Raw genomic sequence first — 27,186 nt, forward strand, 5'->3', positions numbered from 1 at the left:
TAGTTATTCTGTCTAGATTTAGTTAGGCTACTGATATGGTGATGCTGGTGCCTTCATTTGGTAATAGCCTTCAGTTTGGGACTGAGCCCAGGCCCGGTCCTACTATATTTCCTTAAAGAGTTAAGGGCACTTCGTAGCCATAAGTCACGTGTGTTAGCCCCAGAGAGAAACAACCGCCACATCCAGTTCCGAGATGCTTGTTTGTAGTTCGACACTGACGTGGCATCGGTCCATATATCCGGAAATATGCCTCCATTGCTTTACTTTACATAGAAATGCATGCGGGTTCTATTCCAGCCACAAAATGGAGTTTTCTCAGTCAAATATACCATCTGCGCAGGATCTCCTGCGTTCCGGGGGCCTATTTGTTCCATTTTCCGAGTTTCCGGTTCAGGCCATCTATGAAACCCCTGGCTGGTTTGAAAAGAAGCTACAGGAAGGGAAGCCGTTCGTGATCCGTGGACTAAACCAGACTGATCGCTGGGACGCATCAACTTTGAACAATGGGTGCTTGGTTACATCTTCTTCCTCGGGAGGTATGTATCCAACAGTTGCATGATAGATATCTCATATAGATTTTCTGACATCTGTTCTCGGGTTTCTCTACTTAGCTATACCAGTAAGGAACTGCCAGACTGGTCGCGATGTTAGGATGCGGCTTCGTGATCTGATACCTACGGACCATAGTCGTGCTGGTCACGTTCGTGAATCGTATGTTAAAAAGGAAATCCGCCATTACATGTCTATGACATGTTTTGTTGACTGCCATAGTAGGCTCTACGCGAAAGACCTTCAATGTCCCGTCGAGTGGATCAGAGCGTTGAAGACTGTCTTGCCTTCTTGTTTAATGCAACTAGGCTCGTTCGACTTGTTCCGAGTATTGCCAAAGGAAATCACACCCGAAGTGTTGATGGCTTACGTTGGAACCCAGTTTTCCTTGTACGTAGGCTGCGGATAAGATGCGAAACTATTGCTCATGATTCATATTTCAGGTCCGGTTTCCATAGATGTTTTAGTGGAACAGTTGCACTGAATCTGATGATTGAGTCTGAAGGTATGCAAACATCCCTCACTGCACCAGTCTTTCTTGGGACTTACCCTGATATAATAAAGAAAGCCGATATGGTTCATTGTGCTTTGGCACCGATCAACGCTCGCAGGAAAAGTATGACGCATTTATGGAAAGGCTTGGAAAGTCGTCCCACACTGATTGGGCTAATATCTCCATCGCGCAAATGGAATCTGCCAATTTCCCAATATACGTCACTCATCAAGAGCCCGGGGACTTGGTGATATTTCCTTCAGCAACTGCTCATCAAATATGGAATGTCAGCCCCATGGTAACAAAGGTGGTCTGGAACATCCTGCATGCATCCTCAATTCCATCATTTTTTGATTATATCCAGCCTGTATATCAAAAGCAATGCTATGCAGATACAGGCCGAGTTCCCTTGATACCAATACATGCACTCCGCGACAGCAGTCACAACCCAGAAGAGGCGAAACTGCTTGTAGATATGCTTCAACAGCTAGTCGATGACGAGGATACTGGGTGTGACTCATCTGTGCCTATTAAACTTGTGGATACACAAGGAGCTGTGGTGGAATGTAACTTTTGCGGATTAACGATATGGAACCGACACTTACACTGCGAGCAATGTGGAGATTTTGACCTCTGTCTAACATGTTACGTATCCGGAAGGAGTTGCAAACATGTTGGTGACTATACTTGGGCTGAGCTATTCCGGAGCGAATATTGCCGAAGTCTCATCAAGTCTACTCGAGATAGATTAGGCGGTTATTCCCCCTCAGACATAGGACGACCAAAGTATGGCTCCCCTAATCACTATTAGACCGGCATGTCTTAGCTTGCCTGTGTGATAGTTTATTCAAGTTTCGATTTCGCTGGGCCAGGGAATATCATTCAGCTAACCTATGTATTAGACGAAAGACTTTGGGCGCCATGGCTCTGGTAGCAGCGGAAGCGCGACGACAACCCTCAGTAAGTCTATATGATGGCTTTATATCAGCCTTTGCAATGGCTCGATAATATTCTAGCTGACAACGCCTAGGAACGCCTCTGCCACCTCTGTCGTGACAGTCACCCTGTCTGGAAGGGAATAACATGCTCTCAATGCTCAGCTTTCTTTTGTTATCGTGGTCTGTATAGGCACTTTGATATTGATCTCCTGAAGTTCCTCAGAAACGAAACCTCGTGGGTTTGTCCGAAATGCTCGCAAATATGCAACTGTCGTTGTTGCCATTTTTCTCGTCCTTACCAAAGCAAGGATAAGCCCGTCCGAGCTCGAATTAAGCCTGTTGATCCACGAGGTCGCATCTCCGGCTTCGTAGACAACGTATTTGACCAGAAGAGAGGCAAGAGAGCAGTCTCTATTACGCAAAGCGCATCTCCACAAAACACTTTGGAGCCTCGGGGACAAAAACGACCTAGGCTGCCAAACGACGATGGTCACGAAAGGTCGCTACACGAAGCTATACATTCCTCCTCTGAGAGTGTTGAGCCCGCTCAGAATAGAAGGTCGGAAATCGTTGCAGATGCCGATGTTCCCCATGGCCTTCCCATGCGTGGTGGGTCGACAAGGTCTTTCAATTCAAAAGGGCAGCTCCGCATCAGTGATCTCGTGGAGGACAGAAGCTCCCCGGACAAAAGTTTGCATCTGAGCCAGCATGGACAAGCTCATACCCCACTCTCTTCCATGCCAAAAAATACCGCATACCGATATGCTCATGGACCTAACAATCACATTGCTAACGCTCCGTATCCCATTGACGAGGAAAACATCCCCTCTCTTGAAAGAAAGCTAGGCACTCTGCGCCAATATGCCGACGGCCTGCTTGAGTTGTCACTGATCGATTCACATGCCAAAGTCCTTGAAAAGATATCCGATCTAGAAGCTCAGATTGAGCAGAAAAGGCGACAGAAGGCCGAGTTGCTTTTCAGTGGCTTGAACCGAGATTTTCCTGACTTGGCAGATATGGCTATGGAAGAGGCACGACGGCGTGGGATATGAGAGAGACACACCGTTTTGTTTCATTATTTTAGCACAATAGGCTGTTGGTCTATGTATTATTGAATTTTTGAATTCCCCCCCCCCCCCTCGTCTCATTTACCAGTCGGATTATTTAATGTTGTGAGATTCATGCGATATATTTATTCTGGCCACTAGACAAATAGAGACGATGTGATGCTATATATAGTCATCCGACAAAGCGAGCCGTGAGTTGTACAAAAATCTACAATGCCTAAAGCGGCGAAAGGACGCCGATTATACTATCTACTACTTTGCAGCATTGTTAGAAAGGAGATCTCTGGAAGGGCGCTCCGTGGGCGAACACTCCGTATGAAACTGGGCTCGATTCTCTTGACGGAAGTCGCACAAAGGAAAACAAAGAGAGACTAAGTCTAAATCCACGGTTACTTGAGTTGTTAGAATATACTACTTGGACTAGTATATTCTTACGCCAAGGCAAGAGGAATGTACGTTGCATGGGGGTTTGTTTAAGCAGAACCGAAACCATGGAAAGCAGCAAAGGCGGAGGAGTTCCCACTGGTGGCCGTCGATCGCCCAGTCCTCCGCATCCCATTCGTTCCTCTCTTTCTCCCCCTTCCACCCTTCTTCTGGCACCGTCACGCTGTACAAGGAAGTTGGCCTTCGGGCATATCAGATATCTTTTTCAGAAGTCGAATCATTACCTTCACTCGATGTTGCTGGCACCTACATTCTTTACGTGCATTTTCAACTTGGTACGCTCAACCTGATCAACTGGTCTATTATATCTGAGCCATTCCCTTCTTCCCCTCCCACCCCCCTCCGCCGAGCTAAGATTGCCTGTGTGAATTGTTCACACAGAAGATAAAGCATAAAGAACGTGCTTTTTCAGATCGCCTGGCTCTTTTGCCAAGTATCTCTCTTATACGCTACCGCACTCTTCAGTTGCAACCTCTGAACTGACTTCTCGCGCTCTCTCCCTTTGGGGTTGTCGGTGTCAGTCAGTCTAAACACACTAGATATTCCTGACCGCCTCCACAACCCACGACGACCGGAAGCTATCTCTTTCGCACCGTCGCACGATCTTCTCTCCTTCGATCACCCTGACCATCCTTCGATCGGCGTGTTTCCTCCCCTGGAAGATACTACGGAGAACATCAGTTTGCTCACATACTTCTCACCGCTCGCCCCATTATGCCGTGCTTCAAGGGTCTCGCCGTGAGTATACACACTCCGGACGGCCCTATTTCCGAGTACTCGATCCAACGCCAATCCCGAGCCTCTCGCATAGCTTGTTACATTCCCGTACCTCCACCGAAGCTACCAGATTCAGCTACCGGAAAACCTGAACAATCCACCTTTGCAGTTTCAATCACATTGCTGAATCCTAGTCAGGATGTGCCCTACTCTACCCCAAAATCAACACCGGAAAACCCCACGCCTAAACCAAAGGTTGTTGGGGGTCTTCCCGGTCAAACGGCAGAGCGAGGCCAATACAGTAGCATGGTGGCACCGTATCAGCCGCTGACAAACTCTCCGAACGAGACGGTCGCAGCTTATATCTACTTCGACGGGCGACAAAAGGAAGAGGTCGCTACTTTGCTCCGGAGAGGCGAGGAGACCTGGGTGAACTCACGATGGGTCAGTGTCCCTGAGTCAGAAGGAGGTGGCCTTGCTGAACGGGAATTCCTCTTCCGTGAGGTAGGGCTGGAGCGCTGGCTCAATGGCTTAGATCTAGAAGGGAAGGACGTGGCCGCGAAGATTGAGCGGAGACGGCAGAAGATGGAAAAGCGTCGTCTAAAGCGTGCGTCGGCCGATGGCAACAGTGACCTGGACATGGACTCCAAGCATGACAAGGGTATCATGCGCTATGGTGACGACGTGAAATCCCCCCTCGAGGACGTTTCGGACGATGACATGTCTTTCTCCGATTCGGACGACGACCCTATTCCAGAGTCTGCAGGGCAGATCAAGGTGGCTCTGTTCCGTGTTCTGGCCTCGGGGGAAGTCAAACGTGGTGAATACTCGCCGCAGTTCGATGCTCATGATGACGACGACGAAGTCCAACAAGACGGGAATGGCGGGACAGATGCAGACGTCGACCATACAACGAGTTTTGCAAAGCCCAAGACCCTCGACCCCAAGACCATCAGCACACAAACGGTTACCGGGATTGACCCTTCCGACAAGCCTTATGCTATTTTCACATTCATGTATAGAGGAGAGCGTAAGTCAATTATTACTTCGAAAGATATCTTTTTTTACTATACTGACCATCTACAGGGCAATTGCAGAAAATGGGCATGTTAAAAGATCCCAAGTCGCAAGAAACTCCTGGCTCAGTAAAGCGCAGATCACTTCAGCCGGACTTCGCTAATATTGGTCCTTTGAAACCCGGTGGCACAGTTGGATTCCTGAACTTCCGGGACAGTACCGAGAACAAGCAGAAGGGAAAGAAGAACAAGGCCGCTGGAGATGACGACATGGACAGTGACGACGATGATGATGATTCGATCTTGGGTAAAGCCGACGATGAAGAAGCTAAGGAGGACGATCAGCATCTGTCACCAGACGATATTAGACGTCAGGGGGAACTGGCCGAGGGCGTTCGCAAGATCAAGGCAAGTAAAACCTAAGGCCTTCGCCTTAAGTTGCGCTAACGGAAATACAGCTCAAACGCCAACACTCGTCAGCATCTCTGGGCACTAGTACCCCCAAAACGGATACCGCGAGCCCCCAGCCGTCAGGAGAGACTCCTGCAGCATCCAGTATCTCCACCACTCCTCCAACTGCACCAGCAGTCCTTGCCGGCATACCCGAGGTCCCCAAGCCTGCGGCCAACAATCTAAACGGAGAATTCGTGGGGAGCCCATTAAAGAAACAAAGAGCTAGTGTATCCCAAGCGGATGAGAACGCCCTGCGACGGAGGATCGAATCAGGGCTATCTCAACCCGTCAGCGGAGCTTTGGATAGTGCCGCTTCAGATGGACCACAAACTGCAGGGGCGAATTCCAGCTCCTTTGGGGCCCATCCTCAACCAGTCTCACAGGATAATGAGGACGAAGAGTTGTGATGAAGTTATCTCGATGAACATATTATTAGTTATATGAACTTACTGGGTTCAACATGTCTCTCAATTGGGGCTCGATCGAGGATTGCCCTCCACGACCCTGTTGGAACGCTAACTTAACAATCTTCGATGGTCTATATCCTAAGTTTTATTTATTTTGTTTTGGCTGGCACACATGCAAACTATGTGAACAACGTTTCATCTCTTTTTGTTGCTGTGTTGGATTGGGGGAAACTCTCAAAAGATTATCTTGATGGCTATGATGGATTGGCGTAAGTGGACCAATTGATAGCCACCTAGTTGGTTTTTCTTTCTTCTTTCTTTCTTTTTCTGCTTGGGGACTTCTATTTTTCTTTACTCTCTCTCTATCTCTCTTTTAACGTCCTAACGATGATAACGACGGCATGGAGACTTTTCTGGATTATGTGCATGAGTTGGAACTACCTTGTGCTGGATGGTCCTAGGGCTCTCGCCTACGAGGATCTAGAATTCTTTACTTGATATTTGAAAAAGGTCTGGGGTATAAGTTAATCGCTATAGAATAAATGGATCACGCGAGGTGCAAACATATGATTGACTTGAATTCGAAGAACTCGGGATCTTACCTGTTTCCTCTATCTTATCGTCCGGGAACTACGTACATAACTTATGAATTAAATTGATTAAATAATTCAAATAATTTCCCCCCGCAACGTCTCAGGGAAACTTCTTCACCCCCCCACCTTTTTTCCCACATCAACCAAAAGACGCAGATGAACACAGGTCTCTGAAGAAGAAAAACTCCTTACCTGATTGCTCTTAGATTTCAAGTGAAGCTATAGCATTTTGCACATACACACCGTCAACATGCCATTGGCACGTTCATCCGATCCACTAGTGTGGATAGACTGCGAAGTACGCAACCTCCTCTTCGACTCTACCACGATTCCCTCCATATATATGTGATACCTAATACACGCTTCAATCACATAAACAGATGACAGGCCTAGATTCCGAAAAGGACCAAATCATCCAAATTTGCTGCTTCATCACGGATGCCAACCTCCAACTCCTCGACCCCCACGGCTTCGAAATCGTCGTCCACGCCTCTAAGGCCACTATGGACAACATGTCACAATGGTGCATCGACACTCACGGTCGTACGGGATTAACAGCCGCCGTCCTCGCCTCCACCGTTACACCTGAATCCGCTGCCTCCGAGTTATTGGCGTACATTCAGCGATATGTGCCGCAGCCTCGCACGGCGCTGTTGGCGGGAAACAGCGTACATGCGGATAAGGCTTTCTTGTCGCGGGGTCCCTATGCGAAGGTCCTGGAGTGGTTGCATTATCGGATTTTAGATGTGAGCACCTTTAAGGAGGCAGCGAGACGATGGGGTGCGGATGAGTTGTTGGCTGCTGTGCCTAGGAAGAAGGAAGTGCATTTGGCGAAGGATGATATTCTGGAAAGCATCGAGGAGATGAAATTCTATAAGGAGAGATTGTTTGGGAGTGAAGGAAAATGAAAGAGGGTTGGTTAGACCGATTTCTAGTTGATCACTGCTGCTATTACGACTGTTGCGGTGTCTGGACACCGACGCTTGGGTAGGTTGTGTTGATTTACTTTACCTGACAGAGCACGTCACCTCTCTAGAAGGCAAGGCTATTGTCTTTCTGGCTGGCATCACCATGGACTATGAAGGGCGATATCAGCCTGTTCCTCGGAACCTCCCGCTGTGACTTGGCTGGGCCTGGGGATTTGCCTAGGATGGGCTGCGACCTTCCCATACATCTTGTATAAATACAGCACCTCGTGCTAGAAATATCGCAGCCAGATCCAATCTTTCTTTCTTCCCTCGTCCTGCTCCAACACATCATTCAAGGAAGAGACCCCTTTTCTACAGCGTCAAGGTGGGGGCCAGAAAGCAGTACCATGAACACCCCCTCCATGTATCCGACAATAACTCGTTTTAATCACCATCGTGATTCACACAATCTTGGAAGTGAAAGCGCAGTCATGGTGACGTGAGGGAGAAGATGGACGTTGACTGCATCCGACAATGGGACATAACAGTAGTCAGCAATGCGCAAAGTCTGTACTAGCCATAGTCACAAGGATAAACAGGCTGCTATTGCTTTCATCCTTGGGCTATATGTTCAGTTCGTCCGGGAGTACTCCCTGCAATCTTAGGACTTGCCGAGGGGTCTAGATTTGAATTCATTCATAAGCAAAGGTGATAAGAGGATGTGTCATGTGTCATGTGTCATCTTCACTCCATTTCTCTGCGATCTTCCTGGGCGCAGTGGCAGAGCCCGTCGATTGGTATGTCGGGGGTCGATGAGTTGTCCGTGTACTTTGGTTCTGACGGCGTTAAGCGGCCCAATCATTCAGGGGCGTCCGTGTCCCAAAGTTTAGAGCTGCAGTTATTAAAATAGCTCCATTGGGACCTGCCCAACAATCAACTAGATTAAGACCTCTAGAAACTGAGGTAAAATCCGAGGGATAATTTAACATTTTCTTCTCTCTTTCATCAAAGTGGGTATTCGTGTAGAAAAGGGGGAGACTCATAATAAATAGAATGTCTTAGAAATTGTTTTCTATAATGGATCTATTTTTAAAATTTAGCTAATTGTTTCTTGACGACTTTTCCGCCTTCTATGGGTGTCGTCGCCGCCGCCTTTGTGCAGGCGGCACTTGGTACCTGAGCCCTTCAAACCACTCATTGATAGCTCATGGACACGCACCCTCCTGTCCAAGATTGTCCCTGCCTGTATTCGCTCTCGCTACCGCTCATTTTTTTTGTTCCGAAGAGACAGGTATTGAATTTCTCCATTGTTCGGGCGAGAGAACTTCACATCATTTCTCTTTGTAATGGTCCATCAAAGAAGGCGCCTTCGACTGCTATCGGAATTGCGATACATGTTTATTCCGTGACAGTCGTGGATTCGTAGGGGTAATGGGCCGTCAAAGGGCTCAAAGCTGAGAGATGTCGCTTTACCCGAGTTTTTCTCTTAATCAAAGGCAAGCATTTCTGCTTCAGATGTCCTTTGTTGACTGGGTTATACATAGGCCATGCTTGACTAAGCCCTTTGTTGAACTACACAGCCTTGCCTCTAGATACAGCACTTGCGATGTTAGCAACTACTACCAGAACTAAATATCTTTGTGATACCCAGCCATACTTCACATTACGTCTAATTAGAACAAATCTACATACACGGAACTTGAATGCCCCGTTTTCCTCTGATCTATTGTATTCAAGCCACACCCACACCCGCTAACTGGAGAAGGCGATTTCAACTTCCTCTTTTGGTCTCAGCTTTTATTCAATCATAACAATCCGACATATTGCTAAACTCCGCAGCAACAGTACTACGCCTACATTTGATACCAATGGATCCGATCAAGCCTGGCTCCATGCCATATCCTTCTTCCCGAGCATCTCGACAAGCGCCTGTGGCCTCCTGCAGCCCACCCATGTCTACCGTTGATGGCTTCATAGAGGAACACTATCGTGTTGGTGGTCCAAATCTTTGTGGGTTTCCTCCTGTGTTTTGCAATCCCATCCGATGTGAAAACCTGCCTATGCGAGCTGTCCTAGCTATCGCAAAGAAATGGAATATACCGGTAATAACTTTTTATCTTGGTGAGTTTAGGCCACGATTCAATCTCGCAAAGGAGTCTGTGTCCACTATACGCCTCAGGGCGCCGAGAGAGTCCAAGGAACGTTGGATGGGTGCTGCCCGAGAGATATACCAGTGCATGTGTGGAAATGGCCTTCATCATTTTGCAATAGAGATCCTGGATCAATCTTTTGACGTTAGTGCCCATATCTGGCCACACGAATCTGGGGGTGAGAATGAAAAGAGTATCTCGAACATAGGAAATTGATACCCGAACTATTCGAGTTGTTGAGACTTCTACAGCTTTCACACTGTACTGTATAGTTAAATGTAGTCAGTGAGCTAATCACCTTCTGTGCACGCACTTGAACCATTTCTCCCCACGCGCGGGGCCTCGATCCCTGGGCAAAAACAAGAGCGGCGTTAAGTGGGGCGGAAGAGGGGCACTGGTTTGGGCCTGAGGTGTACATAGATGAAATCATGCTGATGACGGCAGCGCGAGTGTCAACTCGCATGGTTTTAGTTTGAGTTGGTGCCCCTCCTTTATTTATCTTCCTCTCTCTCTCTCGCGCTCTCTTCTTCCGATCCCTCCCCCAATTGTCGGTGAGCAATCTCAATTCCCTATATAATATCCTCTTATCTTCTTCTCCTTTCTTCTCTCTCTTTTCCTTTCTTCTCCCTCATCACACTATCCTTGTCACCATGTCCGTCCAGACCGTCTCCTTCCAATCCTTTACTGACCAGAAGCCGGGAACGTATGTCTCTATCTATATCTATCCACTTTAAGATTGTGTTATATCATAGAACCGTTGCTAACCTCTATAGCTCCGGTCTTCGTAAGAAGGTCAAGGTCTTCCAGCAGCCCAACTACTCCGAATCTTTCATTACCAGCATCCTCCTCTCCATCCCTGAAGGTGCCAAGGACGCTTTCCTCGTCATTGGTGGCGATGGCCGCTTCTATAACCCCGAAGTCATCCAGAAGATCGCTAAGATCAGTGCCGCCTATGGCGTCAAGAAGCTCCTTGTCGGCCAGGGCGGCATCTTGAGCACCCCTGCTGCCAGTAATCTTATCCGTGTACGGAAGGCCACCGGTGGCATACTGTTGACTGCCAGCCACAACCCCGGTGGTAAGAACAGCATGGAAATCTTTAGATTTCGCAATTGCCCCAGCTAACTCCATGTCTTAGGTCCCAATGCCGACTTTGGTATCAAGTACAACCTGTCCAACGGTGCGCCCGCCCCCGAGACGGTGACCAACAAGATCTACGAAACATCCAAGACCCTCACCTCCTATAACTATGTTGAGATCCCCGAGATTGATCTTTCCAGCATTGGTTCCAAAACCTACGGCCCATTGGAGGTCGAGGTTGTCCACTCGACTACCGACTATGTCAAGATGATGAAGGAGATTTTCGATTTCGACCTGATCAAGGAATTCCTCAATACCCACAAGGACTTCAAGGTTCTGTTTGACGGCATGCACGGTGTCACTGGCCCCTACGGCGTCGATATATTCGTGAACGAGCTGGGTCTGCCCAGCAGCAGCACCATGAACTGTGTCCCTAGCCCCGACTTCAACGGTGGTCACCCTGACCCCAACCTGGTCTACGCCCATGAGCTGGTTGAGGCCGTTGATAAGAACGGTATCCACTTCGGTGCCGCTAGCGATGGTGACGGTGACCGCAACATGATCTACGGTGCTAACACCTTTGTGTCCCCCGGTGACAGCTTGGCCATCATCTCTCACCACGCCAAGCTCATTCCCTATTTCCAGAAGCAGGGTGTTTACGGTTTGGCCCGCTCCATGCCCACCTCCGGTGCTGTCGACCTGGTCGCCAAGGCACAGGGTCTGCAGAGCTACGAGGTGCCCACCGGCTGGAAGTTCTTCTGCAACCTGTTTGACAACAAGAAGATCTCAATCTGCGGAGAGGAGAGCTTCGGTACTGGTAGCAACCACATCCGTGAGAAGGATGGCTTGTGGGCCATCGTCGCATGGCTGAACATCATCGCTGGTGTGGCCAAACAGAAATCGGACCAGACCCCCAGCATTGCTTCCATCCAGAACGACTTCTGGCAGACCTATGGCCGCACTTTCTTCACCCGCTACGACTACGAGAACGTCGACAGCGACGGTGCCAACAAGGTTATTGCTATCCTATCCGACAAGGTTGCCAACAAGGACAGCTTCGTCGGCTCTACTGTGTCCGGCCGCAAGGTCACCGATGTGGGCAACTTCTCCTACACCGATCTGGACGGCAGCGTATCCAGAAACCAGGGTCTGTATGCCAAGTTCGACGATGGCAGCCGCATCGTCGTTCGTCTGTCCGGCACGGGAAGCAGCGGTGCCACGATCCGTCTGTACATTGAGAAGTACGAGAGCGACAAGAGCAAGTTCGGCCTCACTGCATCCGAGTACTTGAAGGACAACGTTGCTCTTGCCCTCTCTCTACTCAACTTCAAGGAGTTCATCGGCCGCGAGGAGCCTGACGTCCGCACTTAAGTGACTATGATTTAATGTTTGTAAATATTGTGCCACAAGCGTATGTGAGGTGCAGTGTTCTTGATGATGGGAAGAAGCAAAAACCATCTATGGACAGATTTCATTCTAAGATAGTTAATCGCATAGCAGTATAATCATAACTCATATTCCAGTCCATAACCGGTTCATCACTGTGCGCCATAACGTCATATCATATCATTAACCACCCCCGGAATCCCTCTACCGTCATGACAACGACCCGAACCAATAATTTAGTCGCAAGCCGACTTCGTCCCCAGCGAATCTTGAAGCTTCCCCTCCCACCAATCCTTCCACCGAACCACCTTCTCCTCCCTCCTCGCCTCTTCCGCCGCGAACACAACCGCATGACTCCTTACCGCTTCCTCCAGCGTACAGCCCACGAAGCACCTCTGCGCACGCTCAACCTCCCACCCCTGGTTAACCACCGCATCCACGGCACGGACAAAGCTTCTCGCCAGACCGTAGTCGCCCCCACCATGAGACTCCTTCTCTTCTGGCGGCTGCCGCGGCACCTCAATAGACTGGGTCGACCGGGTCGAGAAGCTGTAAATATGAATATTCCGCGAATCGTAAGAGATTTCACCCTGGGTACCGTAAACACGACCACGCCGTTCACACTGTTTCTCCGTCGGAGCGATCATATGGAATATGGCCGTTTTAGCAGTTCGGGGGTAATAGTCAGTGGTAGTTGTGGTAGAGTCAAGGGGTTCATCATCCCAGGTAAGAGTGACGACCTGGTCATCGCAGACATTGTTATCGGATTCGTAAACGCACCGACCGTACCAGGGCCTTGCTGCGATATCTTTATCCTCCGTTTCGGGAGAGTAATCTTCTTCCAGGCTACGGAGGAGATGGGCCTCTGCCGCTTTGATCTGTTCTTCCTCGGACAGAGAGGAGGAGCCCCGGATTACGTCCTCGATATCTGGACAGACGATGTTGACAGGCCATTCGTAGTCGGCCCTTGCGACGTGCATGTCGCGGTAGATCTTGATGGCGCTGTAATTGCAATCTTTCTCCGCAGGGCAAGAGACGCAGTTTGTTGCCGTGGCGGCGGCGCGAGGTTTTCTGGATTTGCGGAATTGGGTCAGGGAGCCGGCGGAGGTAATGGTGCGTGGGAGATGTGCTTGTTGGCGCTTGAGGTACTCCTGCTGTCGTTGTGCGGAGAGGTTGGCGTCTGCGGGGAGTGGTGGCGGGGAACAAAGGAGCCACAGGATGAAGTCGAGATCGTGGCAGGATTTGGTGAGCAGGGAACCGTCACCTTCGGGCGTTGCTCGTCGCCAATTACCGCGGACGTAGCTGTGTGCGAAGTGCCACCATCCAACTGGTTCGCAGTGTTCCATTGAGATGATGTCGCCAATGGCACGGTCCTCGAGAAGGAGCTTTCGGAGGAGGATGTTATGCGGACTGTATCGGAGGACATGGCCTATGGAGAAGATGGTCGATGGGGAAGAGGGGGGCGAGAAGCCCCCTGCATCCTTTGGTAGTAGCGCACGGTAGACTGTCAGACAGTCGGATAGTGAGAGGGCGAGCGGCTTCTCGCACAAAATGTGAAGTTCTAACGGGGCGATAGATTGTAGGATCTCAACGTGGGTTTCGTCCAGCGTGCAAATGAACACACCGTCTATTCCACCGGCAGTATGATTGGCCGCGGCAGCCACAGTAGACCTGCTCTGTGTTCGCCGCTTGATTTCCCATCGCAGCCAATCTCGCCAGTCTTCGAACTCCTGGCCGTCCTGTGGAGTACCGCTGCCACCCCAAATATAGTTGCGGCCAAATTCCCGTCGTTTGAAGGGATGTGGCTCAGCAATCGCGTGGATCACGCCTGAGGTGGTATTGGTGACGGCTCGGGCGTAGGCATTGCCTCGCGAACCAGCGCCGATGACGAGGAAACGAAGTGGTTTGGCGGAATGACGGTGAGGCGGGGAAGGGGAAGGGGAAGATAAGGAGCGATCGTGAGAAGTCGGGGGATTAGGCTCGCCCATGATGATGATCAGTCAAATAGAAGAGAAGGAGATACTAGTTGCTGGTGGTGAACATGGACATAGAGAAGGAGATAGTGAGGAGGGATGAGGAGAAGAGGGCAAGTTTCGATTCTTATACATCAAGTCGATAGCCGATATACTCCATGGAACGTCCCATCGCAACCCTGCCATGTCAGGTCACGCATGAATAGCCGAGTCCTGATTGGCCCAAGGGCCGCCTTGCGTGCCATCATTCATGCTCATCAGCTCGAAGAGAGAAAATAACTCCGTTCCGGATCCACCAAATCCAATCAGGGCCCCGTTCTCGATTAAAGAGCGCCCGGTACCTGAAATTAGGTGCAAATTACTAGATCCGGGGTCAGGAAAACATCCATTTGCCATTAAACGTTACATGAGCATTATCCGCACAAGATTTCCCCAAAATATGTACTTCACAGAAATTATTGTTATACGACAAGGAAAGAAAGTTTTATCAGCAACGCGCTGGGGTTCGACGAGGAACAGTGAACTCAATTCGGGGTATCCATATAAGAAATAGAGAGGAAGATGTACAACAGGATCAGGAACATGCCGGCCTGAGAAGGCTAAGAATCATTCCCGTTGCGAAGGTGGCATGTCCTGAAGGAAAAGAAAGAAAGTGCAAGCTCGCAGCGTATGTACAGAGCTAAAGCTCTTATGATATATATCCAGGCATTGGACAACGAAGGGGCGCTTGCAGTGGCTAAAGGAAAGACAATATTGAACAGGATCATATACTCTCGGTAAATCGGCTTCCGCGGCTACCATCAAAGCTTGGATGACTTCGACCCAGCACATCCGGTCGCTTGGGTATAGTGGGAGACAATGCTCCCTGCGCCAGAGGCACAATGCGCGATACGGAGGGTTCGTTAGATAAACTAGCGTCTGCAGAGCCAGGAATAGGTGTCCTGGCCGGGGAGGGCCGGAAAATCACAATGGGATTTGTTTCCTCGGCTTCCCTTGTATAACTTACGTCCAGTGGCATGCCATATGGGGTTGAGGGAGGCGGTTGAGAGGTAGGTGAGCGGGGAAGGACCGGTGAACCTGGCGGGAAGCTCACACTTGGCTCCGACATGGTCGGCGATCCTTCCGAGAAACCACCACCATATCCATCTCCCCCTGACTGTAGTACTGAGGGAATCTTCCGACCAGAAATCTTCTGGAATCCACGCTCGCTGGTGCTAGAATCTAAGGTGCTTTCTGTATGGGTAGAGAGGCGCGATTGTCTCCAACGTTTCATAAACGCTGGCGCAAAGTATGACGCCGTGAATAATGGATCATTGCTAGACCGTCGCGAAACCACATCAGCTGACCGTGTTACAGATCCTTCACCAACAGCAGTACCGGTCATATCACCGGGTGGAAGGACTTCAGGGGCACGATCTTGGTATGCTCTCCGTCTCCGGAGAAAGAGGAAAACTAAGAGCACCAAAGCCATAGCACCGGCTACACCACCAACGACACCGCCGGCAATTTTGCCCTTGGTTTGGCTATCGAGAGCGCCAGAGTCCTGGGAAGGAGAAATTGCCGCTGATGTAGTCGGTCCAGTAGTCAAAGGTGTCTGTTCGGTAGCTGTCGGTCCCGATCCCCCGTCCCAACCATATGAGGCACCGCCTCCAGTGCCAGAGGGCAACGAAGTTGTAGTAAGCTCAGATATAGTAGAGGTTGTAGTGGATGTAGAAGTTGACGAAGTCGTTGTTGTGCTGGAAGATGAGCTTGAACTAGAACTAGAGGTTGACGAAGTTTGGCTAGAACTGGAAGACGAAGAACTCGTCGTGGTGGAGACTATAGTGCTGGAGGTTGACTGAGGCGTCTCACTCGAGCTCGCAGGCGAGAGAGGTATTTGGGAAACGGAAGTATTGGAAGCAGAAGATATCACAGGAAGAGAAGTAGGCGAAGCCGAGGGATCATGACTAGCCGTCCCAGGGGTAGTATCGGTTGTGGGGGTAGGTGAAGCAGGAGAGGCAGTCAGAGTTTCTTCGGGAGAGGTAGTCGGGATAGCCGGTGAGCTTTGGTCAGTGGTGGTTTCAGACGCTGTAGGCTCGCTGATACCAGTTGTCGGTGAGGGCGTTACTACTGTGGCCTCAGATGTAGTCTGGGAGATATCAGTAGCGGCGATCGTGGCTTGCACCGAAACCTGGTCTTCCTGGGATATTGCGCCGTCCGTTTGGGACTGCGACCCATCCTGTGCTTGCCGCTTCATCATGCCTCTCGGGTCATTCACAACTGTCCCATGAGCTAAGGAGTGCCCGCTGTTCGTACGTCCCGTAACACCAGTAACAGCTGTTGATCGATTAGTTCTCTTCATCAATCTGCTATACCGAGTGTGCCTATTGCCATGATGGGCCATCCTGGTTCGGCCCCTGCTCCGAGCTGTACGAGTATGCTCTCAACTGAAACCACCCAGGAAGCTATTGAAGATTGAATATCAAAGAAGTGTCACGTAATGGGAATCGACACGAGACACCGTTGATGCGCAACACAGAGCGCGCGAGTTTTGAAGCTCCGTGTCGGAAGAAGATTTCAGGAAGAATGTAGTAGCGGTGCCTGCCAGGACGACACAAAGGTATTTGCGAAAGAAGCGAGTTTTGGAAAGAGCGCAAAGAATTAGAATATTAATCTGAATGAGCGAAGGCTGTGTTGGCTACAGAATGATAATGTCGGGGATTTATCGAAAGAACGACTAGCGGTCACAATGATGGCTTAGGCTTGCCCAAGCGTAGAAACCCCGCAAATAGCGGATGTCTTAAAATTCGTATGAACCAAGGAGCGGACGTCAGCTGCACCGAAGAGCTGACAATTTCAAGCGTAATGATGGGAAACCAATTCCGAAATGCATGGAAACCTGTGAAGAAGGTCAATCAGATAACCGTTTAGCCACCAGACCCGCTGAAAATATGAAGTATATCGTTTCAGAGGCCAAGAGCAGATAGCGAGAGATTATACGCAGGTCTCAGGATGATGCCGAGTCCATTTGACATCTGAGCTCGTACATACCTGTAAGGAATGAACGAAGAGAAGTGAAAAGCGAAAAGCAGGTGGAACTTTTGTGATTTTGATCCGTATTTTCTCCAGATCTTGAGAGCTCGTCCAGCTCTAATCCATAATTGCAGAGAGAATTGAATTGGAAGTTTCAACGGGGAGATGGACTGACAAGAGACTCATCAACGTTGGGTACCTCGAGAATCTGATCGCCGAAATTATTTCCGTTTCGCTTTTTCTCTGGTTGCGGGATCCACGTTGACACCGGACCCAGCCTTGTCTCTCGCTTGTTCCAAACCGTTCCGTGGTAGTATGTCACCTCGCGCGGTCCGGTATTTCCACCATCCGATTCAATGGTTCTAAGACTGCCCCCAAGGAAAATATTCCGTCCTCTGCCGCCAAAGGATCAAGGGAAAAGAAGGGGAGATAGGGGAGGGAGGAGAGAGAAGGGCGGGAGAAGGTGAAGAAGGAGAAGGAAGGTGAGGGGAGAGAAGGGAAAAGACGATGTGAATGAGACGGCAGAGAATCGATCAGGCCAGACCTAAGAATAACAACAACAGGTTCGGCTGAGGTCAGGTCTTAGACTTGCAGCGTCCACGAACTAGTCGTTACAATACGGGCATTACATTAGCATTGACCTTTCTCGAATACAACCGTTACTTCAACTCCAAGAATATCAGTCATCTAGCTTGTTGGGGATAGGAGCGTCGACTTCTGAAAGATAGTCCTGATCAATTTGCTCTATGTCGAGGAGATGAGCAAGCCTGGAGATTGCAATGAATGTCGGTATCCTTGTATATACTAGTAGTATCTTTGGGTACAGGCGTTCCGGTACTCCAAACACAATACCGACTTGATGCGTATGCATTGCGTACCCGAAATGACAGCCTTTCCACTTCGGGGATCAAGCGATGCCATTTTTACACTCGGGGAGTATCATTGGCTCGGCGCGGGAAAGCCAAGACTAAGTTTAATGAAACACTGATGGGAAAGTCTCACCTTCATTTAACTAGCATGCCTTGAGTGGATTACTAGCTTTAGTTTAATATATAATGCCGTCTGTCACCCTCTCATTAAAATCTGAAGGTCCCCTAAGATCAACGACCCATCCCCTCATCCACCACAGATCAAGCGCATGGAAGGGTTTGAGAGGGGGAGATCTGGGTGCAAGGCGGAAGAGTGATTAGCTGTGAATGTAACCTTGCTCTACAATCCGATGATCCGTTGAGGACAAAGCAAACCCTGCTACTAGTACACAAACTACCAAATTTTGAGTGACAGAAGTAGTAGGTCGGTAAGGTACCAACACCACCTCATGCCCGTAATACAACTTGGATACCAAATGAACGACCAGAACGTTCTAGCCAATATTGCATCGGTACGCCCCACGCGGCTTGGAATGTGTCACCTCAATCCATTTGTCCCGCTAGGCTCTTTTCAGTCTAACCTAGGACGATGGTGCATGATTACATCGGATTTTAATACTATGCCTAGTTCGAATTGATTGCCATTACTCGACTACGAACCTTGAAGGATCAAGAATAGGATCCCGACGCCGTATTGGCGACAGCCCGTACGACATGATATGCATATAATAATATCTCCTGGCAGTAAGGGGCCAAATTTACTAGTGTTTGGTCTCCGCCCCCAGTCCATCACATCTATCATGCTGCAAGGTACACCGTTCCTGGGTGAGATTATAGTTCACTTTTCCATGGCCATTTTCAAATTGTGTAACCCCATAGCCCTCCATTCGGACCCTGCGGTGTGGCCCCGGGAAACCGTGAGTTATCGACATTATTTTCAGACGAATTCGAAATCTTCGCAAATCCAATCATCCAGAAATGGGGTCAGTTCCGTCTCCGATCCACACTGCTATTTTTACATACCGCCGTGGCGTGTCCATCTCCCGTCTTGGAATGCCATCTCCGGAGTGGAAATTTCGAAGAATGTAGGACCTCCAGGCAACCCGATCCGTAGATTAATTCGCTCATTCGGCGGCCCTCGCACTTGAACCGAATGGCAGACTACCACAGGAGGAGAAGGTAGAGCTATAGAAGTAGAGAACAATTCTATTAGACTCTTGTCTGGAGCCTGACGGAAATTCAAATGTCCTATCGCCAAATGTCCACGAAACACAGCGCATGATTTTCTCGCTCTCCAGTTCGTGCCAGCTGCCAAGCTCTGTCTCTCTCTCTCTCTCTCCGACAAACTTGACCGAGGACCCAACTCAGGAGAGTAACAGGAAATCCAATCAAAACACGAGGGGTCAAAACCACCCACGCAACGCTAGCCATACTATGAGGGGGTATTAAAAACGGACAAACGTTTCTCAACCGGAATTTAGAATGTCTCCAGTTCATCCGCAGCACCCTCTTCAGCTGGGATCTCAAATCCTTCCTGTCCGATAGTTAGTCCTCCCGGTCCATATTCGTTTGAACGGCGTGGAAGTCTTTCATACCTCTGTCGAGTACAGAATGCCTTGAATGTGCTTCACCAACGAATCGTCTTCCTTCTCCAACTCGGGGTCTGCCTCGATGGCACTTTGCAGCAAAAGCTCAATGTCTCGGAGCTTAGCAAAATAGAAATCCCGCTCCTTCTCCAATCCGGCAATAGCTTCCTTCTGAGTCGCAATCTCTTGCTGCAAGACAGACACGTTAGGCCCACTTGCTGCAGCGACTCGTGGACGAGCTGCAGCAGTAGTAGGTGTAGCTCCCCGCCGTGTGGCTCCAGCCGAGGCTGCGCCTGCGCGAGAACCACTAGCAGCAGCAGCAGGACCGCCCGAAGCCTTCCGACGAGCAACGGCATCGTAATCACCACCAGGGAAGTGCTGGTCCCAGTATCGCTTCGTCCACTGCAGGAATTCAAGGTTGTCCTGCATGCGGCATTTGGTAAGTTGTTCCACGGGGACTGGCTTGTCTACCTGGTGGCGAGCAAACACGTCTGTCGAAAGGCTGTGTTAACAGGGATGATCTTTCCCCATTCAAACGAATCCACCCAGGAACGTACTTTGAAGGACCTTGAAATTTTGAAGATAGGCATACTCAGTATTGACGTTGAATCTCACACGGGACATGGGGACATCCACTAGAAAGCAGGAAGAAACTGTTAGTCCTACATAGCAAAGGGTACTAGGGGTAAGATGGCACACTCACTAAAGATTGAGTCAAAGACTTGACAGAGAGCCGCACTACACAAAATCACACGTCAGCCCATTCTAGCTATATGCGAACAAGATGCTGGGGCCACATTCCACGCCGTTGTGGTTCCGAATTTGCAAGGAAGTCAAGTCCGTCGCCCGGGTAAAGAAGCAGAATTATCCATAACGTGGAAGTTGAACGTACCCCGTGCCGCACTGCTCAACCTTGGTAAGGTTCAGCTGCAACAGGTTGTTAAGCCATGCCAGAAGCTCTTGCCTATTCATCTCACAAAGATTAGTTGCTGGCTTCCACACATAAGGGGCTTCTTTCACAGATTGTTTTGAAAGGGGGTTTCCAACGAACCTAGATTCGCCCATGGTGGGGTATATGGTCCTGGTTTTGAGTTCGGTTGGGATAGCGGGAAGAGCTTCTGGGGGTACAATGAATTAAGGGAGTGTGAGAGGAAACAAAGAAGTCGTATAGATGGGCGTTTCCGCAGGTACGTGAGAGTTTGTTCTTGGTTAGAAAATTGAGACAATAAACGATGGGAGGACTGTTTTGTTGCTGTCGACAAAACCCACGGGACCGCCATGACGCTAAGGGGGATCTTGGCCAATCACAAGGCCCCCTGCCCCTTTCCGTAAAAAAGTATCGATTCCTCAGGCAATTATTTGATGGATACCTGCCCAAGTAGGCAGTTATTGATCGACGCGGCGCCCGACAGCACAGCGATCACGACGAGTATACCCTGTATCGCAGTACGAGGTCTACCATCACAAGGCAATAACTACAACTACTGTGGATGTTTTCAAGCAGGCAGACTGATGTGAGAAAGCAAAGTAAAAACCTTTTAAGTTCAACGCTCTATCGCTAGCCAATGTGTATCCCAAAAATTATATCCAAAAAGGTGCAAAGAAAAAGCGCAAATAGCACAAAGCAGGTTTCCGCAGGAAGAGAAGAAGACCCCGAATGAGTACCCGTATAAACTCCCTGAAACCGAAACTTTTCCTGTAATGGAACAGATAAAGAGCAAATATCCGTCTAGAGCTTTGTCCCATCTATTCCCCTAGCAATTCAATGCCATCTAGTCCATAACCAAAGTCCATGATGACTGCTCGAGAATCCTGGCTCGTGGCCAGGATGCGTCGATAGTCTGACTTCACACTCAACATCCAACTGGTGGTCCAGCCGGGTAGGTCAATCGACAACTCCCCGGTCTGCGCATCAAAAACCTTAACACTCATATCGTAACTTCCACTGACAATCCGCTGCCCCGCACTGTCCAGATGCAGAGACCGGACTAACCCTTCGTGACCTTTCAGCTCATTGACCATGTCACCGGTGTTTGCATCAAACTGATATATAACTTGATCATTACCGCCAGTGAGGATAGTCCTAGCATCTTCACTAAACTCAACGCATGCAAGTCCGCGGTCTTTACTGTGAAATTCCTTGACACAGTGACCAGAAGTGATGTTCCACAATTTGGCGACGCCATCTCCGCTCGCAGAGACAATCAAGTCGCCACGTAGCTGAACTGCGTTGACAGGGCCCCTGTGTCCGACAAGCCTTTGAAGGAGAGCTCCAGTATGCCGATCCCACACACAGATGGTGGTATCCTTTGAGCAAGAAACAATATAACGGTCATCAAAGCACACATCTAGCACACCTGCCCGGTGGCCTTCCAGGCGGCGAATAGGCTGATAATCATTGTGGATGTCCCAAACAATGCAAGTATAGTCAGATGACCCCGTAACCATGATCTCCTCATCGAATTGGAGGCAAAGGATGGATGCACTATGGTATTCTGAAGCTTGTTCAACCGGGGTGGTAATCCCAGCGGAGAGCGTCGGCGGGGGGCAAATTGTAAGAAAAGGTGGCTTTCCAGATGACTGCTGGGACATGTTATTGACAGGCCCAATACCGGCGATATCTCCCGGAGGAGGTCCGATAATCTTGCGGCATGGCCAAGGATAATGAGCATCCCACACTCTGATGGTTCGATCACGAGATCCAGTAATGATTTTGTCCCTGTAGGCGGTTAGTTGGTGGCAATGATTTGCTTGCTGAATGACATACTCATCGAACTGTGCACAATACACGCTGTCTTTATGTCCGTGGAGATAAATAGCAGCAGCCTTGCCTTCCTTCCACCGCTGCTCCAGTGCACGGCGGACAAGGAACATTCTCTTCCAGTCTTGGTCTGGGAGAGATTTTCCTAAACCAGCAGATCGTTTTTTCTTCGAGATGCCGACAGGGCGACTATGTCCATAGGTGTGACGGAACACATGTCTCCAAATATGCCGGGAGGATGCCTGCTCACTCCAAGCGTGAGAGACCGATTCGCATTGCATGAGAGACTGGGGGTCGAGATAAGTAAAGATATGGGACATGACCTCTGGCGGTAGATGAGTCACCGGATCTAAGCGCAGAAAGGCCAGATCCGTATCGGAGAGTTCGGAACGGTCACGCAGATCGATACCAATACCGCTCTCCGAATCTCTCGTCAGTCCCGAGTCGGAGTACTTTACACCATCTCTCTCGGACCTGAACAGCTCGTTCTGGGCCGCCGCGGCCGCCCGAGCGGCCGCGCCTGCATAGATATCATTCGGAAAAACGGGGGGCTCCGAGCCATTGCCTGGGATCGGAGCACGCATAGGCGCAGTTGGTGCGTGGAAACCGTGCAGCGCCGATACGCTGTGATGAGACAATCGGCGATCGATACTGGCACCCTTGCACCATGAGTGCCTATTTCTAGGCGTAAATTCCGGCTCATGGTTCAAGTCGCCCAGGTCATCTTGATGGTGGTGAGCCGAATGCCTGGAAGACTTATTCCGGATCGTGACCGACAAGCGGCGGCCGAGCGCGCGCAAGCCATCAACAGGATGGCGTAAACTGGAGAAGCTTCTCGCTTCTCGACGCCTAGGGACAGGCTCAGGAAAATGATTCATTTCCTCCAACACCTGCCCTTCATCATCGGCTGCATCGACAGCTGACCCTCCACCCCATACGTCGGTTTCTAAACGGGTTGTCTGATGGGTCGATGTGGTAGCTGTCCGAGGTCGAGGTCTGAAGGAGAGGGAAGGACGTCGCCGGGAGGGAAGTGTCACAGCCTCACGTGGGGACATGGTGTCGTGAATCGAATATAGAGAGATAATGCAAGATGATCGGAGATTCCGCAGATCGACTATATACTGACACAAGAGGGCCCCTTTCGCCAGCCCTGAGACACAAATCCAGGGAACAGCAAGGGACAAATGTGAGAGCGTGGATAGAGTATGCAGCGAAATGTCCGTCGGTTCTCTAGCGGTAACAGACAAATTATGGGTAGGCTTGAATAATGTAGGCAAGGGAAACAAAAAAAAAATAAAAATAAAGGGTCCGCTTAAACAAGTAACTCCTGATAAGAAACACCGACCACCCAGGACAGATAAAGAATGAGAGAAAGGATGCCTACCACAAAAAGAAAGGACAGGACAGGAGGGTGATAATCTAATACAAATCAATCCAAGAAATCAGAATACAAAGAGAGAGAGAGAGAGAGAAAAAATAAAAAAAAGGGAAAGCTGACAAGAGGTAAAAAAAAGAACTTAACATCAGGAGGGAGAAAAAGGGAGAAAAGCTACTTATCAGCAGGGCGGTGAGAGGCCCCCAAAAGAAAAGAATTTGCCCCCCAGTCCGATGGGCCCCGGTGAGTGGTCGCGCATTTCCCACCGGAAGGCAAATTATTGGGCGTCATTGGAGGCGAACAAAAATTAATTCGTCCAAAGAAGAGAAGAAGAAAAAGTTAATCAATGTCAATGTACTCTGTACCACACAAAGCCTTTGGACCGTTTCTGCCCCTGGATTTCCGTGTTATGGCGGAGGAACTTTTAATGGGGAAATGAAAAATATTCAGGAAAAAAGTTTCTTTCTTCCAAAATGAATTTATTTCTTTTTTTCATGTTTTTTATTTTGTTGACCTTTCAAAAAGATCAAAGTCCAACTCAAATAGCAATGCCTTGCTTAAACAACAACAAAAAAGAGTTACTATTTCGGGGCACCAACTCATTCCGACAAGTCAGCCCAACTGACCCTTCTTGGGAACAAATGCATTATGCTGGATGCATTCATGGTCGTAGTAAGCAAGGTGTCAATTGAGTTGATAACACAAACAGAACAATCTCCTGTCTATAGTTGATTCTATGGAAACATTTAACGCTGGATAGACTGTATAGAAAGACTCCCTTTTAAAGAAAACGTTGAAGATCGGCTCCATCGTGAATCTAGGCCGGTGCAAGAAATCTGCCTCCCGCCCCCGTGGGGTTTCGCAAATCTCACGATGATCCACCCGTGTCGGTCTTGGGCACCTGCGTAGTCCGTGTGTGCTGTCGCTGTCAACCGATCATCGGAATCTTTCGTTGTCCCCCGAGATTTCAGGCGGGAAAGAGTAATCAAACCTAATCTCGAAAAAAATTCTCCTTTCTCTTGAATATGGATTCAAATGTATTTTTAGTTATAATTATACTTCACATGCAAACTCCTAGAGAGATGTATATGTATATATATATATATTCTCTTATTAACTTAGTCTACGAGAGTTGTTCCTCGAGCGTGGTTTTAGAATGAAGGTCTACATAAGTATGTCTCCCCCAGTTTCAAACAGGATAATAGCGGGAAAAAAAATTGCGAGTAGAAAACGAACTAAAACAAAATGGAAAAATAAAATAAGATAAATTTCCCTTTATACCTAAGAAAGGGCCTAATAAGAACAAGGTATGGTTGAGGACTGAAGTAGTAAGGACCTTGAGGATTGCTTATAATTACTTCTACCCCCACCTCCAGTTTATACACAGACGAGTGTTTCCCCCTCCTTCTTTTCTGCTTTCGCCTTTAGAAAAGTCATAATTTTTGGTATTCTTCTTTACTATCCCTATCATACTTTACAACCTTCAGTTTGGCTCAACCAAACACCTTGTCGTACCCGGTCATTGTAAAACGATAATGAACATCTCCCTTCTTCATTCGAACCATGGCTTCCTTGAGTCCCTCCTCACCAATCTGCAGCTCCTCAACCCATCCCCGTAGACCCTTGTCTGCTGCCAACTTGAGCATCTCCAGCATTTCCCGCCGACTACCCAAGTGGCTAGCTCCAATTAAGACTCCGTTCGCGATCAGGTTCTGTGCCTTGATAACCTGGCCTTCTTCCTCGGGAAGTCCGACGCTGATCCAGCGACCATGGACGTCCATGAGGGACAAATATTTGGCCAGATCAAAGCCCTGCGAAGAGCTGGCGCAGTTGATGATCAGATCAAACGAGCACAGGTGATCCTTCTCCCAACCTTCCTCCGCCGTAGCAATGTATCCATCCGCTCCCAACTTTCGTGCATCCACCTCCTTGGCGCGAGACCGGGAAATAGCCAGGTTTCCGCCCCAAGGGCTTTGGCAAACATGATTCCAAAGTGACCAATTCCACCCAAACCCACAATTCCCACCTTCTTGCCAGGTCCGGCGCCGTTACGGACCAGCGGTGAATATGCGGTCAGACCGGCACATAGCATGGGGGCGACAAGGTTTGTTTCGAGTTGTTCGGGGATAGGGAATACCCAGTGTTCGTGAGTGCGCACATGCGATGAGTACCCACCTTGGCTGACGATGCCAGTCTGCGGCCACTCAGAGCCGTAGGTATCCATCATGAGGACGGGGCAGTAGGTCTCGTTGTCGTTCTTGCATTGCTTGCACTCGCCGCAGGAATATGACTGGGCGCCAACACCGACGCGCTGACCTTCTTGGATCAATGTGACTTTTGGTCCGACGCGAATCGCTCTGCCGATGATTTCTACCGGAAGTAATCTCGTTAATAGGCTCCACGATGCCGAAAGCTGGAAAGGACGGCACTTACCATGACCAACGCAAAGAGGGAATTTCTGAGCTCCCCAACCACCTAACATATATCATACTATGTCAGCTACCGCTAGAGTCGTCAAAGGGAATATTGTGCGTTGATGGGGAGCATACCGCTGATAGTGTGCAGATCACTCCCGCAGACACCACAAGCCTCGATCTTGATGTCAACGTCTACGGATTTGTCAGTGATATCATTTCAGATGTGTCAGAAACGACCCCAACATACCATAGTCGCCAAACGGCTTCAACTTGAACTGCACGCGACGGCATCATTAGTCTTCTAGCGACAAAAGCTGAGGAGAGGAAGAGTCTGGACGTACGAATCGTTTGTTGAAGTTGGTATGAGTTTCAGGGCTATCGACCTGGAAACCCTCAGCTTCCTCGGGATAAGGCATATTGTCGAATAATACAGATAATGGTTGGAGGAAAACAACTGTCGATGTAAGGACTGGGGTAGCTGGAGTAGGGATAGTGAAGGGAAGAAGAAAAGAAAAACGCCTTCCGCCAGGGCGAAGCCGACCTTTATAATTTGATCGCCACGCCAACAAACTAACAGGGTTGCGGAGCCATCCATTTACTGCCCGTGTTTGCAGTCACAGTGGGTATTCTCTCCCCCAAGCAGTTGGAAGGACTGGGCACACGGTGACTCCGTGAATCTGATTGCATTCCCAGTTTCAATTTCATTCCACACAACAGATTAAGCGCCTTACATGCGACTATTGTACAATTGATACTTGTGGGGTTGAAGCGAGGAATCCTATACAGCTTTGTATACATCGAGCGACCCCGCGCCATAAAGCTCGCTCCAAGCATTTCGATGTCTATGGATAATTGATCTCTCAGACTGCAACATACTATACGCTACATTGTGTTGTACACAGGATTTGAATTATTCTCGAGAATATAGAGCATCGTATGTGAATTTCCTTACCCCTAGGTGTGTTTGTCTCTGTTTTTCTTTCTTTTTTTTTTAC

The 27,186-nt window shown here is 49.2% G+C and overlaps 9 protein-coding genes across 9 annotated transcripts; 4 read left to right on the forward strand and 5 right to left on the reverse strand.

Moving 5' to 3' along the window:
• Nucleotides 1-304: 304 nt before the first annotated feature.
• On the forward strand, nucleotides 305-3,032 carry ABOM_010289 (uncharacterized protein; the record flags this gene model as incomplete). The annotated part of the gene is made up of 8 exons (XM_022537417.1): nucleotides 305-536; nucleotides 621-711; nucleotides 775-939; nucleotides 993-1,054; nucleotides 1,114-1,552; nucleotides 1,945-2,002; nucleotides 2,073-2,219; nucleotides 2,289-3,032. 8 exons carry the CDS (start codon nucleotides 305-307, stop codon nucleotides 3,030-3,032), a joined length of 1,938 nt encoding a protein of 645 aa, XP_022384752.1.
• Nucleotides 3,033-4,205: 1,173 nt separating this feature from the next.
• Nucleotides 4,206-6,084, forward strand: ABOM_010290 (uncharacterized protein; the record flags this gene model as incomplete). The annotated part of the gene is made up of 3 exons (XM_022537418.1): nucleotides 4,206-5,238; nucleotides 5,295-5,617; nucleotides 5,683-6,084. The coding sequence occupies 3 exons, from the start codon at nucleotides 4,206-4,208 to the stop codon at nucleotides 6,082-6,084; spliced, it is 1,758 nt and encodes a 585-aa protein (XP_022384735.1).
• Nucleotides 6,085-6,927: 843 nt separating this feature from the next.
• On the forward strand, nucleotides 6,928-7,585 carry ABOM_010291 (oligoribonuclease; the record flags this gene model as incomplete). The annotated part of the gene is made up of 2 exons (XM_022537419.1): nucleotides 6,928-6,975; nucleotides 7,058-7,585. The coding sequence occupies 2 exons, from the start codon at nucleotides 6,928-6,930 to the stop codon at nucleotides 7,583-7,585; spliced, it is 576 nt and encodes a 191-aa protein (XP_022384734.1).
• Nucleotides 7,586-10,385: 2,800 nt separating this feature from the next.
• Nucleotides 10,386-12,183, forward strand: pgmA (phosphoglucomutase PGM2; the record flags this gene model as incomplete). The annotated part of the gene is made up of 3 exons (XM_022537420.1): nucleotides 10,386-10,438; nucleotides 10,509-10,810; nucleotides 10,871-12,183. The coding sequence occupies 3 exons, from the start codon at nucleotides 10,386-10,388 to the stop codon at nucleotides 12,181-12,183; spliced, it is 1,668 nt and encodes a 555-aa protein (XP_022384733.1).
• Nucleotides 12,184-12,434: 251 nt separating this feature from the next.
• ABOM_010293 (Gfo/Idh/MocA family protein) lies at nucleotides 12,435-14,186 on the reverse strand (the record flags this gene model as incomplete). Its single annotated transcript, XM_022537421.1, has 1 exon — nucleotides 12,435-14,186. The coding sequence occupies one exon, from the start codon at nucleotides 14,184-14,186 to the stop codon at nucleotides 12,435-12,437; it is 1,752 nt and encodes a 583-aa protein (XP_022384732.1).
• A 748-nt stretch (nucleotides 14,187-14,934) lies between these two features.
• ABOM_010294 (uncharacterized protein) lies at nucleotides 14,935-16,554 on the reverse strand (the record flags this gene model as incomplete). The annotated part of the gene is made up of 1 exon (XM_022537422.1): nucleotides 14,935-16,554. One exon carries the CDS (start codon nucleotides 16,552-16,554, stop codon nucleotides 14,935-14,937), a length of 1,620 nt encoding a protein of 539 aa, XP_022384731.1.
• Nucleotides 16,555-19,529: 2,975 nt separating this feature from the next.
• Nucleotides 19,530-20,703, reverse strand: eb1 (microtubule-binding protein BIM1; the record flags this gene model as incomplete). Its single annotated transcript, XM_022537423.1, has 6 exons — nucleotides 19,530-19,586; nucleotides 19,648-20,129; nucleotides 20,196-20,273; nucleotides 20,342-20,376; nucleotides 20,531-20,602; nucleotides 20,690-20,703. 6 exons carry the CDS (start codon nucleotides 20,701-20,703, stop codon nucleotides 19,530-19,532), a joined length of 738 nt encoding a protein of 245 aa, XP_022384730.1.
• A 681-nt stretch (nucleotides 20,704-21,384) lies between these two features.
• On the reverse strand, nucleotides 21,385-23,454 carry ABOM_010296 (F-box/WD repeat-containing protein 2; the record flags this gene model as incomplete). Its single annotated transcript, XM_022537424.1, has 2 exons — nucleotides 21,385-22,357; nucleotides 22,406-23,454. 2 exons carry the CDS (start codon nucleotides 23,452-23,454, stop codon nucleotides 21,385-21,387), a joined length of 2,022 nt encoding a protein of 673 aa, XP_022384729.1.
• A 1,813-nt stretch (nucleotides 23,455-25,267) lies between these two features.
• ABOM_010297 (NAD(P)-dependent alcohol dehydrogenase) lies at nucleotides 25,268-26,607 on the reverse strand (the record flags this gene model as incomplete). The annotated part of the gene is made up of 6 exons (XM_022537425.1): nucleotides 25,268-25,585; nucleotides 25,648-26,144; nucleotides 26,208-26,249; nucleotides 26,324-26,383; nucleotides 26,439-26,466; nucleotides 26,533-26,607. The coding sequence occupies 6 exons, from the start codon at nucleotides 26,605-26,607 to the stop codon at nucleotides 25,268-25,270; spliced, it is 1,020 nt and encodes a 339-aa protein (XP_022384728.1).
• Nucleotides 26,608-27,186: the final 579 nt, after the last annotated feature.

Source organism: Aspergillus bombycis, assembly GCF_001792695.1.
Source record: "Aspergillus bombycis strain NRRL26010 chromosome Unknown contig00123, whole genome shotgun sequence".
Taxonomy (NCBI): Eukaryota; Fungi; Ascomycota; class Eurotiomycetes; order Eurotiales; family Aspergillaceae; genus Aspergillus; species Aspergillus bombycis.